Here is a 14,675-nt window from a genome sequence, read left to right on the forward strand (position 1 = left end):
AGGAATGTGCAGCCTCCCTCCTTGTTAGGGACTGGGGCTCGAACCTTACAGTCCCTGGTCCTCTAGATGTAGCTCAATAAACGTTGCTGAGCAAAGGGCTCTTCCTGAGCATTAGAGGGGAGCGAGGAAGGGCCATCTGGGGCAAGTGACAGAAACAGTCAGAAGGCAGAGGCTCGTGTGTGGCAGAGACCCGGCCCTCCTTGTCCACATCAGGGGGCTGGTACGAGGACCGAAAGTGGCATTTCAGAATGCCACTTATGTATACTCTCTTTCAAGAATGAATTTCAGTTGGCCAACAAAAGAAACAACGTTGAAATACGATGAGTAATCTGTAACCCAGGAAACACCTGTATTGGTGCATTATTTCAGATAACCCAGTTCTGTTATGCTACTTTGAACAACCACTTGTGACAGAGCCAAGGCCACAACTTACTGTCTACCTTCCAGGGGATGAGAGTTCTTGCACTTTGAGGATTAAGCTGTAATAAAAGCCAGCCGAGGTAACACCTGAGTGGAGTGTTAGTAAGGACATCATTATGACCTGCGCAAGGGAGGTCACGATGGTTTTCCAGACATGGGTGAAGCTCGGAGTTGGTGGATGGTGACACTGCATCCTTAATTTCAGCCCCCTGCCACTAGGGTACCTGAATCAGGAGCTTCAGGGGCCAGCCGCCGCAGCGCACGCTCAGCCTCCAGTTCTTGGATTTTTCATGGTCCCCTTCGATTTCGAATTCCTTGAGGGTGAGCTGCTTCCCATCCGTCAACTCTACACACTTCGCTGCGATGCCTGTGAGGCCGAGCAAGACAAGCTGAGCTCCCTCCGTTGCCCGGAAGTGCCCCCCACTGAAAACCCCAGAACTCGGCCTCCTACCACGTGGTTCGGGGGCCACCCATTTTGGGCTTGGAACCAGTAACACAGGAGAGCCGAGTCCCCACTCAGGGGCCCCACGGGCACCGGAAATGCGAGGGCGGAAGGGGACTTCCTGCTGTGAGTGCACATTTCTTTGTGGGATGAGAAGGGCACTAATTATTACCAACATTCACTTTTAAAAAGCACTTAACTACTGTATTTCGCTATGCATAATGCACTCCCTTGTCTAATGTGCACCCATGATTTTGGCCCAAACTTTTAAGAAAAAAAACACCTTTCCTTTTCATTTTTAAATTTAATTAATTATTTATTTATATTTAGATAGTTGTTTTTGTATTATAAAGGAAGTTTAGCATTTATTTGTGAACATATTATGGCACAAGAAATTTTATGTAACAAATAATTACAAAACACAAGACCAGATGCAAGGTATTTCAGGTACTACGCTTGTATAATGCAGAGCTTTTTTTTTTCCTTCAAACATTTGGGCAAAAATGTACACATTATACACAGCAAAATATGGCACATTCAAAAGAGAAACAAACAAACGGAATGAATGGCTCTAAAGAAGAATGACCAAGGTCCTTTCCCTTCCCTTGTCTGAGACCCTCGACTGAGCCAGGCTCAGTGTCCGAGGGGGGGCAGATGAGGGCACCCACGTGGCCATGTGGCAGCTGTCTCCTCGGCCGCGTCTGCCTCATTTCGTACAATGTTGATCGTCCAGCTAATGGCAACCAGCGATTTCTCACCTTTTGGACTCATGGTTATTTTGTGTGGAAACTAATTACAGAAACGTTATGTGGCGGGAAAAGTGAACTCACTCACATGCAATATAGTCGTAGGGCACACGTTTATACTTGTTGGCGCCAGCCACGGCAGGTGGACATTTGTGCTCTACTTCAATAATTATAATTTGCAAGTTATCCCATTTTTTTCTCATTATAATACAGTGAGGGAAGTTTTATTATTATTCCTGTTTTGTAGGAGGAAGTTTAGGATGGGAGACAATGGCTCGGTCCAGATGAAACAGACACTCCTGGTATAGCTGGCACTTGAAGCCAGGTCTCCTGATCCTAAGTCCTGTGCTCCTTCCGGTTAGCACAGGTGGTACAGACGTTACAGGGACCGGGGCTGTGAGGTTGTTGTTGGATTTCTCAGTTGTGTATATTCCCCCCACCCCGATACTGAAGCCCCTGCTGTTATATTGGGTGCTGGATGGGTGTCATGGGGACCTTTTCTATGGAAGAAAGGGGAGACAGCCCGGTAGGCTAATGCGTATGAATTTGAAAAGTGTGGAAATGCCATCTTTCCTCCAGCCTGTCTGGGACATGGCGCAGAAAAGACCTAACAGAGCGGACCCAAGACAGCTGTCTTTAGGAATGCCTGCTTCCAGGGCCAGCCCTTGGCTGGCATCTGAGAACCTGGATTTCAGGAGAGGTCCCACCCTCCCCATACGGCTTATGCTGGACACCTGCATTTCTTCTGGGCATCTGGAATTTTGGTGGGTGACAGGTAAAGTATACCTGTGTCGCTAACTCCCGATAAAAACTCTGGGCTCCTAGGCTCAGGGCCACTTCCCTGATGGACAACATCTCACACGTGTTAGAACCGGTTGCTGGAAAATTCAGTGTGACTTGCGTGGCTCCACTGGGAGAGGACTCTTGGAAACTGACACCTGGTTTCCTTTCGACTTTGTTAAGGGGTCTTTTTGCCTTTGCTGCCTTTGCTTTGTATCAATTTAATAAGTTGTAGCAATGAGTTTGACTATATGTTAGGTTCTGTGAGGGCCCTAGTGAGTCAATGAACCTGGGGATGGGCTTGGAGACCCGGTGCAGGTGTCTAGCCCTTGAATAATACAATGACCACATGGGGGTAGTTTCCAGCTGAAAAACATGGAAGACCAGGAAACTCACCTTGTTTCATCAACTCCTTACATAAAATCCCCTTCGCCTGACCGCAGGTCACCAGAAGTTTAGGAGGTTGAAAATCCATATTTGTATCTCTGGGAATTCTTGGAGCTGTAAGAAAGCATTATTATTATTACTTTTTCATTCCATCTTATACAACTGTGCCCTCTTTCTCCTCATCCATCGTGAGATCCTTCTTGTACAGATTAAAACCTATTGGAGGGAGCGCCCCACGAACTGGGCCTTTCGTTTATGGCTGGTGAGACACATGAAGATAACGTCATCCTCTATTCCTGTTCTCTGAAATCTTCCGTAAAAGCCTCGGGTGGAAGGGCGTGAGTTCCCAAGCTTATTGGCCACAATTACGTGGGACACAATGATTTTTCTCCTGGTTTTGAGGAAGATGTCTAATTAGTCATATTATTGACTTGCAGTTAAGTGGATGGAGAACCGCCCCCCACCCCCCCACCAGCTTTTAGTTGTGTCTCCTTGGCAGAGGCACCCACTGGGAGCACAAAGAGCAGGGTGACAACGGAACACCTAGTGTCGTCGGGGGAGATCAGGCTCTTCCCTCACAGGACTGCGAGGAAAGCGTTCCAAGGACCTGCGCATGGGAGACTGTGGCGTGGCAAGATGGTTCATTGGTGGGGAAGGCTGCCCCTGCATCCCCTCTCTGTTCATCCCATCATGGAAAAAGTCCTGTTTTGCCTTCACTAAGGCCAAAGCAAAAGCCGAGGCCCGGAGTTTCTGTTTCACGCTAAAGCGTAGTCCTTCGGAGCCCACGCAGTTGCTGCAGGCCCGAGTAGCTGCTAGAGCCACGTGCGTGTGTGCTCCCAAGCGAGAGAGAGCAGGCAAATGTGTGGGCATATGAAGGTGTGTGTGTGTGGGAGAGAGAGAGATAGGGAGATTTTTTTTTCCCCCTGGGATTATATTAGCCATGGTTTGGGACTAACTAGGTGCTTTTTAAAAATAACCAATCAACTTCTCAAGCTTTCATGGGCTTTTTGATGGGTCCACCCCCTAGTTAGACGGACAAGCCTCCGTGGTCAAGCACCTCTCCCTGGACCCTCCTCAGTCTGGTATCAGAGGGGGAAAGGAGCCAGGAGTGTTAACCCCCCAGGGTGAGCAATGCTGTAGCCCCTGGAGCGTGAAGGTATAGCTTCCTGGTGAAGCAAGCAGGCTCATGCTCCCCTGTTCATTAAACTCAATGCTCCCTTGGCTTTCTTTCTTATGAACAACTAATTAACGGGCTATGGTGACACTAGCAAGAGCAGTGTCTGTGTTCCCTCCTTGCTCTGCCTTGTTTCACTTCCCCTTCCTGTGAACTTGGTGGTTTTCACTCTGTGACACCCAGGGCAGGGTGCTCTAGAAGACACTGCAAGTTGGTCAGGAAGAGGGCCTCTGTACATCCTTTGGGTGGGGCACTGGGTTCTGATTCTGCAGTTGTTGCAAGTCTCAGCATGAACTTCAGTAACAGCAGCACCTGCTCCTGTCCTCCTGGCTAACACTGAGGGGACCCATGGAGACACATGCTAGGGCTCCTGTCCAGCATGGGCAGGGTGGGCTGGCCCTGGCCCTCTCAGAGTCAGTTCTGTCAGAGCTGGGGATGGCCCAGGAGGCCACTCACCCATTTACAGAGGAGGAAATTAAAGCAAAAGACGAAAGGACTAGCAAAAATCACATCATCAAAGGTATGTTAGGACTCAGGACACAGGTCTTGTATTACCACCCAGGGTCCCCGTTGGCGGGCAACTGGTGGGTCCCTCTGTGGTCAGGATATAAACAGCACATGAGTCACACCCTTTTATCGGGGCCGTGGGGGGAGCCTTGTGCTCCCTCACGGATCAATTGATCAGCATCAGTAAAGTGGTGCTATCAGCGTCCTGTCATGTTGTTGACACTGACCAAGGCTGATGACCACCCTAAGGTTTGTGACTGGCTCCGTAAGCTAATTCAGAAATTAGCTTACACAGAGTATAAAGTTAAAATTGAGGTGCTTAATTAATAAAAGTGTATTAATCAATTAATCACTTCTTTTTACCTCTTTTTCTGCATCTTTTCAAAGGTCCAGGGTTGACTGCTTTTTTCCCTGAGGGAAAAAAGAAAATAACATAAATGTCTCTTATTTATGAAATTGCATTGCAAACAATAGTGTTGTGGGAAAATACCATTCAGGTAAAAACTCTGCAGGAGCCTGTCTAGTCCTTTGATAAAACTATAGAATGCCTGATCAGGACTGAGAAACTGTTTTCTGTAAGGGGCCAGATAGTAATTATATTCAAGGCCTGTAATTACTCAGCGCTGCTGTTGTATTGTGAAATCCTTCCTAGGTAATACATAAATAAAAAGAGGTGGCTGTGCATGCGTCCCAATAAAACTTTATAAAACAATGGGCTGGGTTTACTCTATGGGCCAGAATTCACTGAACCCAGGCCTAGACTTAGTTATAAGGATGATACTTAACTGAGGTTCATTCTAAATTTCTTTTTCTAATATCTCCAAATTATCCCAGATAACTTTGTATCATGTACTGTGTTTTATGTATTTCCCAAGCAACAGGCTGAGAAGAATGATGAGGGTGGACACCTGCTGAGAACTTGCTTTGCACTAGAACCATTCTTAGACCTTAGTTGTATTAACTCACTTCGTTGTTGGAACAAATGTTCCAAATAAGAACTAACACTACCTTCATTCGTTAGGTGAGGAAATAAATGTGTAGAGATAGATATTCAAATTAAATAAGGTACCGGAGATTTCCTTTGATAGAGAGACAGAGATACAAGGCAGTAACATAAGGTCTCAAGGGTAGATCTCATGGTGAACTCTACCAATAAGATAGCTGCCACAAGCCTAATCTTGCAAGTAGATTTTTATACTAATTATGGGGAAAAAATGAGAAGAGACTGAAAAACTAACCCAATAAAAGGGAACGTATAGAAATGGATGCCCAGGTTCTAAAGGTTGTAGGGATAAAGATAACGAAATATCTCGGAAGATTAGAGTACACCCCTGACTATAACCTGAGTCTGTTCATCACTAGCTATTATTGGCAAACACACATTCGCTTCATCTTAGTTTCTCTCTATTTAAATAAATCCTTCTGGGTCTATTGGGTGAGCTAGGCTCCCCTGCCATGAAAACCTTCAGGTTTACAGACAACTCCAGGGTAAACAAACAGATGCTCAATGTTCTCCAGCCAGTTTTCAGCATGAAAAAAATGTGGGTGGAACACCGAGTCCTATGTGTCAAGGTGCTGAGGGGCTTTGCTTTGCGATGGTTCTTTGTGTGTTAGCATGTTCCAGCACCTTGTTGTCATCCAGCGTCTAGGAAGTAAGATGTCTGGACAAAGTAAGGTTTGACTTTTCTTGGGTCTACTATCTTAATAACACTAACCCCCACATTAACCCTTGTAAATAATAATGTAGCCAGAAAAATTAAAATCAATATAAAATAATTTTCTTAATAGTTCGGTCTACTCATTATGGGCAAAAAAGTGTTATCAGGTTGCCTCAGAGTGGCAGTGGAAGCCTCAACACCCAAGAACAATACAATAGGAGCCTAGTACACCTGTACCTTAAAGAAAGGGGCAAGCCTAGCCGTGTTGCAGAGAACATGGTAAGGGACAGTGAGGCTGGTTCTGCCAGCACAAGCCTTCCCTACCACCAGGCCTAGAAAGGAAGCTACATTTCCTTGGAGAGAATTGTCAGACACCTCTCTTTAATCCAAGAGAGAAGGTGTTAAAAGACCCCCACAGAAGATGGACTTCTGTCCTTGGGGATGTCAAGGTAGGAGAGACTGTTAGGGTCAACTCTAAGAAATGTAAAGGTGAAGGTCATGACTAAAGCATGCTGCCGTGGGAGAAAGGCTGAGCTGGGAGCCAGCAAGGGAATCAATAAAGAAGCGTGATTTCCATGGCTCGGTTGGGGCTCTGTGGATGGGAACTGGACCCGGTGTTCTTGAGAAATACTCTGGCCAAGAGAATCACCTGGAGTGGTGTGGTAACTGCAGCAAAGTGCAGACCTCTCAGAAGGTCCATCCAATGTCTTAATTCCCAAGCAAGTTGGCCACCATTTAACTACTGGGAGATGGTAACATGTACTGAGCCTACTACACTAGGAGACAATTTCTAGCCAAATTCCTCTCCTTCCTCCTCCCCCGCCAGCTTTGTGGCCAGAAAAAGAGTTTTGGACTGTAATTTGTCTATAATTTGACAACTCTCTCTGTAGGTTTGAGATGGGGACTGGCTGAGTGGGCAGCAGGATCACGATGGGGCAGCCTAACAGGAGATTGTGTCTGCCTTACCTGCTGCCCTCACTTCTCCTTCATATTAGCCTTCTGGCTGAAAGAGAAGCTCACTGGGGTTCTAGAGTCGTCTCCATATTGCACAAGGAGGAGGCTTTGCATCTTAGATTCTATACATGGTGGGGGTAGAGTGTGGCAAAGGACCGAGAATCTGTCTACTCCGTAGAAGCAGATGTAAAAGTTTAAAAATGAACTGCAGAAGGAGGAGCTGCTATTCCTGCCCCTCCAACCAGCACTGAAGTTTAGGGGAATCCATTAAAGACACTTCTTCAGTTTCCTGTTCACCCTGCAGAAGAGAGAACCGTCCACAGTGCGGTGGGAGATCTGCAGGGTGTTGAAGCTGTATATGAGGCTGGGACAGGCCTTGGAGGTCAGTCAGCCTCTTTATTATCACTTATTACCTCATTTTATTTTACTTTACCGATGAGTAAGAAGAGGTGAAGCACACAATTACCTCGAGGTGGTGGGACATGAAGAAAGACAGCTGTATGACTTGTGAGTTACACAGTGGTTTATGGTTACTACAGTTGGCCTTTGACCAGCTTGGGTGTTAGGGGTGCAGGTGCCCACCCACCCAGTCAAAAACCTGGGTGTAACTTCTGACTCTACAGTCAGCCTTCGCATATGCCGATGCAACCAGCTTCGAATAGAAGATAGTATTTTCCATCTGCAATTGGGAATCCGTGGTTGGGAAAGCGAAAACAATTTTCAGTCTGTATTTGGTTGACTCTCCAGATGTGAAACCTAAAAAAAACCCTTATTATAAATGTACAGGCGCAATTCAAACCTGTGTTGTGCAAGGGTCAGCTGTGTTTCCAGCCTAAAAGTTGTCAGGTCAGCAGGGGCAGCCCTGCCCTGGCCCCTGGGACCCGGGTCTTGGTTGTAGATTCATCACCAACATACTTGTTTGCAGTGTTATCGTCCTTCAATCCCTGATGCATTTTGGAATGGACTAAATCTGACATATTTCTCAACAGTTAGCACAGTTACATAAAGTGATTAGGGAAATAGGTTTGTTACTAAAAGCAAAGAGTAAAGCACAAGAACTTAGCTGTTCAGTTATTGAAATGTATCCATCTTTAAAAACTTTACTTTTTGGTTTGTTTCTTATCCTTGAGACTCTGGAATTCAGAGCTTGGATTCTATATGTACTTCTGTTTTCCACTGAAAAAATACAAAAAAAAGCAATTGCTGTGAGAAGTTGCATTGTGTATAATATTGCTTTAAAAATTCCATTTTAATATAACTTTTCAAGAGGCTAATACAGAAAGAAAAAAAATAACCCATAGTCTTATACTTATCAAACCTTAGATGTTTAATGTGGGTTCATCTTAGATTTCATTTTCTTTACCCTCACATTAATCTTCATTCATTTATAACCACATTCATTAAAAATAGTTTAAGACACAGTTTCATTTGTACCTGAAGGAATGCTGAGAAGAATAATGAGAATTAGTAGTTAAGTGTGTATGATGTGCCAGACATGAACATAAGATCCTTACATCTACTAATATAATTAGGAGATAGAACCTTTTACTATCCCCATTACCAATGAAGAAATGGAAGCATCCAGAAATAATATATTTTTTAAAAGATTTTATTTATTTATTTTTAGGGAGGGAGAGAGAGAGAGCGAGAGAGAGAGAGAGAGAGAGAGAGAGAGAGAGAGAGAGAGACATCAATGTGCGGTTGCTGGGGGTTATGGCCTGCAACCCAGGAATGTACCCTAGCTGGGAATCGAACCTGGGACACTTTGGTTCCCAGCCCATGCTCAATCCACTGAGCTACGCCAGCCAGGGCTCAGAAATAATATTAAAATAATTAAGTATAGCAATGTAGATTCCCTTTGGTTGAAAGGCAGAAATCAAAGGCAGCATTGCAACAATTTAGATTGTCTAGGGAGCCCCGACGATGAGCTACCCAGATGAAGTACTGGCCATTATCTTAGCTTGGAATGAAGGATTTTGGGCTGAAAATACAGTGAAAGTGACAACATGGATTTGGACAAAAAGTTAGGATATAAGAAACTAATCAACTGAATATCATCCAAGGAGAATTTGTTCAAAAAAGTTTAAAGTGTTAAGAAAATGTACAAATGAAGGAAATACTCCTCAGCTGAAAAAAAGTCTTTCAAATCTTAGAAAGCCTTAAAGTTAGAGATATCAAAGAAGAGTTGATTGAAACCCTCTCTCAGGTGAGTACGCTCCCACACTGAGTAGGTGATGAAGTGTGGGTGGAAAGATGGTGAGGCACGTACAGGCAGATCTCCTGAGCACCATGTTCATGCAGGACCATGAAGGCAGGAAGGAGTGTGCTGTCTCTCTCTCCCGCTCCCTCTGAAACTCTCTCTCTCTCCCTCTCCCTCTCTCTCTCTCCCTCTCTCCCTCCGGTTCTATGGTGGGACTGCAATTTGGGTTTGTTCAGGAGTAGACATCTTTGTGTCCCTCTACGTCTTTCTCTGGTACTGTTGGGTTCACCTTTCATTGAACTTGTTGAGGCCATATCAATTAAAGGTATAAAACTAAACTAGCTCAGCTTACCAGAGATCTCTTTCTCGGAAAACTGGGGGCTTAAGACGTACTACTAATATACAGCTACTGGGCTTTTAATTAAAATTGTTCTGTCTCGCTCCCCAGTTGTTCCTCCTGGTTTATCTGCACACAAATGCGGGACTGCCTGCTCCGCCAGCTGCTGCCTTGCCTGGTCTGCCAGTTGCCACCTCACCCAACCCCAGTCCTCCAGTTGCTGCCTTGCCACGAGTCCTCTCCATCCTGGCTGCTCATCTCCACCCCTCCTACCAGTCTGGATGAATATTTCTTCTTTAACTCCTTGGTTGTCAGACTTCCATACAGTTTGATTTCCTGGCGTTCTGGGTATTTTTGCTTTTAAATTTGTTGTTGTCCCTCTTTTGGTTGTGCGAGGAGGCAAAGTGTATCTGCCTACACCTCCATCTTGGCTAGAAGTCAGCTCAGGCTTTTTAATGTTGAATGAAAATATATCACTGTTGCTGAAAGGGACTAGCACAGCTCTGGGGCTTATCTAAGATCAGTCTGGGACAGGAAAAGTTATTTGAGAGAGTATATTTCAAAAGGAAGCAGGAGAAAAAGCAAATGTGATGTCTGCTTAGACCACCAAGTCCAACTATTTTAATAAAGCAGTAAGAAAAAGAGGTTTCACAGAAGCTCGGAGGAGAAAAATCTTAGTACTGGGTAAGTACAACTGGGGAAATAATCCAGATGGTAAAGATAAGCACAGAGGTAAAATGATAGAGATACTAGGAATTTATGTATATATTTATCTGTGTTACTTTAAGTGTTTATATTCATATTATTTACACAAAGACATTTATATATTTATATATTTAATATACAGGATCTGGCAGAAGTAAGGCCTGCTTGAGTGTGGTTCATAGGGTAATAATATGGGTATAATTTAGTTTTAATTTGAATATTTCATCTAAAATGTCATATGTTGTGCTTGAGTGTGATATTGTTATATTATAGAATTACATGCTTATGATTTTGTAATAAAAAAGGGGGTGTTATTTGTGCTGGACCCTGTATAATATATTACACATGTAAAACAAAGTGATAGAAATACTCAGAGGAAATGAAAAGGAAACAAAATCTATGCAAATATGTTTTAACTCCAGAGGAAAAAATCCTGCCACCTGCACAGTGCCAGGTAAACTTAGTAGCAGTATTTTATATGATATGATGCTAGGGAATGAATAAAAGAAATAAAGCATACAAAAGACACATAAGTAAAATTGGAGAAGGAAGGGACAAAGAGGAGAAGCAAAGGAGAGGAAGAAAAGGAGGAATGTGCTGGAGAATGAAAAACTGTGGAACCTGATCCTGAGACTGGAGAGTCCTTCATGATTTTTACCCCTTGCTGCACCCAGTGTGCTGTATGCCCTGGTTACGTTTGGCTTCAATTGTTGGGAACCGCCCTGACTGGTATCAGAAGCTGAAACCCCGCCTAGGCTAAGGCTAAAGGAACGCCCTTGGAACCGTAAGCCAGCAAGGAGACAAAAGCTTATCTCCCTGGCAGGAATGCTGCTTCTGCTGCTTTATTCATAACTGAACCCCCCAAAGCTTGGTCGGTTAGCCAAAGACGGGTAAGATCCCCCAAGGGGGGAATGACCTAAGACAGGCATGATCACTTTGGGAGGCCCCCCAAAAGAAGGACTTGGGGGGCTGCAGCAAAAGGGGGTGATGGACCCTCACTCCTTGGCTTTGACATAGCCTGAGTTCTCATCGTCTGGGAGAAAATCTCCTTATTGCCTTAGTTCCCGTGCTAAGCCTGAAACAATGACAGGGTGGTGCAGCTCTGTGCTGAAAAGGGCAGATTCCCTGGGTGATCAGGCCTAAGAAAGAATATGTACATTACTGTGAAACCTTCTTTGTTTAGAATGCTCTCAGTTGAATGAGAGGGGTCCAAGGAGGAAGTTAGTTTGTTCCTCAAAGTCTTACAGCTCTTTGATCCCGACTCAGTAGACCGGCAGAGTTCCTTGTTTTCTATGGTTCCTTACTTCCCCCTAATGAGTACTGTACTTTACCTGAATTATTATGCAAAATGAGCCCAATAAAAGCAGGTATGGACGGTAAATCGGCATGCTCCCCACTGGTGGGGGGGCCATTTTGTCCCTACTTCCCCACAGAAACTAGTTTGTCTCTGTGCATGTTTTTTCTTGCGTGTTTTTCGACAAGCCATCCACAGCGTTCCGTGATCACTGCTGGCCAGGGACCCACGCATCATTCAATAATTGCATTTCCCAGGCTTAGATCTGATGTGATACCAGGACTCTGTCTTCTGTCTAATTGAATCAAGTTCTTTCTGTCTGTTTCTCCTTGTTCTGTGGAGGGCTGTGTTCATTAGTTACAAGAAACCTTTCTAATGCTGTTTCCTGCTTCCTAGTTTCCCACATAGGGCTGGCTTGTCTCTGGCCACATACCTCCGGGCCGCATTCAGCTTCCAGCTCATTTTCTTGCCAAAGGGCCTCAGGTGGATAAGAAGGCCAATGGGGAGTTTGAATTTTCCTTCTTATTTGAGGAGATCAGTGACTTTGAATGAAAACATGGAGGATAAGCAGGCAGACAGCTATTTGTTACCCACAATCATTCTTTCTTTCTTTCGTGGGAATAAGGTTGCAGATAGACTCATGGCTGCCTGACTAGAGATTGTATTTCTCAGCCTCACTTACAACTAGCTCTGGCTCTGCGACGAAGTTTGGCTAATGGGATAGGGGATACGAGCAGAAGACTCTGGGCCTTTCCATGAAAAGAAGTAGGTGGGTGCTCTCCCTTCCAATTTCTCCTCTGCCCACTGGTGGGGAGGCAGTGGCAGCCAGGTCAGCTTTCTTGGTCTCAGAGAGGGAAACCATACATTGAGAAAGGTAGGTTCTTCCTACCACTTCTGGACTGTTAGATGAAAAAGAAACGAATGATGTGATTTAAGCCACAGTATTTTAGGTTCTCTTTGTTACAAGGATTCAGCCAGCACTCTAAGCAATTCATTAGTTATGAAACCCACAGAAGATTCTGGGGCTGTGGCAAAGAGAGGGCCCGGCAGAAAGATCAGGTCTGCAGTAAGCTCACACGTGTGAATCCCCACATTTATTCTTACCTCTTAGAAAACTCTTAGTTTTATCTATGTGTTTTCTCTTTTCTCCTTTAAACAGAAAAGAAAATAATCACTTAGGATTGTAAACAGAGATTTACAAGCTTTAATATATCAGCAATGTTCAAGTATCTTATTTTTGTCTTCATTCAAATTTTTGCGGGGCTAAATTCCCAGCTACCAAGACCCCTCTTTGTTGTCACCACACTGAAAACAACAATAGAAACAAAAACAACCCACCAGTCCAGTACTTGTACCTACACAGTACCAGTCATTGACAGTGTGCCTTTATTAGTACATATTCACATGAGGTTTTCTCATTCACAATAAGGAAAATATAAAAAGCAGCTGAAGTCAGGCAGAAGCTGACAGCAAATGAGAAGAAGTGTCAGGGAAAATAGGGATCAACAGATCTCAGACACCCTGTGATTCATGGGCTTGCTTTGAATGCTGGCAGAGGCTGGCTCATGAGGTTTAAGGAAAGAAGCCATCTCCACAACATCAAAGTGGAAGGTGAAGCCGCAAGTGCTGATTCAGAAGCTGCAGGAAGTTATCTGAAGATCTAGCGAAGATATATAATGAAGGTGGCTACATTAAACAACAGGTTTTCGATGTAGGAAAAAAACAGCTCTATACTGACAGAAGATTCCATGTAGGGCTTTCACAGCTAGAGAAGAGAAGTTAGTGCAGGCTTTGCAGAAGGGGTGCCAACCTTTTGGCATCTCTGGGCCACACATTAAATCCATTGCGACATGTAATCATAAAAATAATCTCATAATGTTTAAAGTAGATTTATGATTTTGTGTTGGGCCACCTTCATAGCCATCCAGGGCTGCATGCGGTCTGTGGGCTGCAGGTTGGACACCCCTGCAGCTTCAAAGGATTGGTTGACTCTCCTGGGAGAGACTATTGCAGCTATGACTTTAGGCTGAAGCCATTGCTCATTCTGAAAATGCCAGTGTCCTTAAGAATTATGCTAAATCTACTCAGCCTGTGCTCTATAGATGCAACAACATAGCCTGGATGACAGCACTTCTGTTTACAACACGGTTTACTGAATATTTAAAGCCCACCGTTGAGGCCTACTGCTCAGAAAAAAAGATTCCATTTAAAATATTGCTGCCCATTGACAATGCACTTAGTCACCCAAGAACTTGGATGAAGATATACAATGACATTAATGTTGCTTTCATGCCTGCTAAGGCAATATCCATTTTGCAGCCCATGGGTCAAGGAGTAATTTTGACTTTCCAGTTTTATTATTTAAGAAATACATTTCATAAGAATATAGCTGTCATGGATAGCTATTCTTCTGATGTACCTGAGAAAAGTAAATGGAAGGTCTTCTGGAACGGATTCACCATTATAGATGCCATGAAGAACATTCCTGATTCATAGGAAGAGGTCAAAATGCCAACATTCACTAGAATTTGGAAGAAGTTGACTCCACCTATCCTGGATGACTTTGAGGGTTCAAGAGTTTAGTGAAGACAGCAACTGCAGATGTGGTGGAAATAGCAAGAGAACCGGAAATGGAATTAGAGCCTGAAGATGTGACTGAATTGCTGCAGTCTCATGATAAACCTTTAACAAATGAGGAGCTGCTTCTTTTGGATGAGTGGTTTCTTGAGATGGAATCTACACATGGTGAAGAAGCTGTGAGGATTGCTGAATTACAACAAAAGGTTTAGAATATTACATAAAATTAGTTGATAAGACAGTGGCAAGGATTGAGACCATTGAATCCAATTTTGAAGGAAATCCTACTGTAAGTAAAATGCTATCAAACAATATCACATGCCTCAGAGAAATCATTTGTAAAAGAGAGTCACAACAAATGCAGCAAACTTCATTGTTGTCTCATTTTAAAAAATTGCTGCAGTCACTCTGACCTTCAGCAACCACCACCCTAATCAGTCAGAGGCCACCGGCACTGAGGCAAGGCCTTCTGCCGGCAAAAAGATTGTGACTCC

General features: G+C 44.1%; 1 protein-coding gene across 1 annotated transcript in view; it reads right to left on the reverse strand.

Moving 5' to 3' along the window:
• SP100 (SP100 nuclear antigen) overlaps positions 1-14,675 on the reverse strand; it is a 77,120-nt gene that overhangs the window by 9,614 nt on the left and 52,831 nt on the right. Inside the window, exons 16-20 of the mRNA XM_036025004.1 lie at positions 12,709-12,753; positions 8,173-8,244; positions 4,820-4,867; positions 2,785-2,889; positions 645-787 (exon numbers count right to left, since the gene is read on the reverse strand). Coding sequence (XP_035880897.1) covers positions 645-787; positions 2,785-2,889; positions 4,820-4,867; positions 8,173-8,244; positions 12,709-12,753 — 413 coding nt within the window. The remainder of the gene's footprint in view (positions 1-644; positions 788-2,784; positions 2,890-4,819; positions 4,868-8,172; positions 8,245-12,708; positions 12,754-14,675) is intronic.

The sequence above is a fragment of the Phyllostomus discolor genome, chromosome 4 (assembly GCF_004126475.2).
Source record: "Phyllostomus discolor isolate MPI-MPIP mPhyDis1 chromosome 4, mPhyDis1.pri.v3, whole genome shotgun sequence".
Taxonomy (NCBI): Eukaryota; Metazoa; Chordata; class Mammalia; order Chiroptera; family Phyllostomidae; genus Phyllostomus; species Phyllostomus discolor.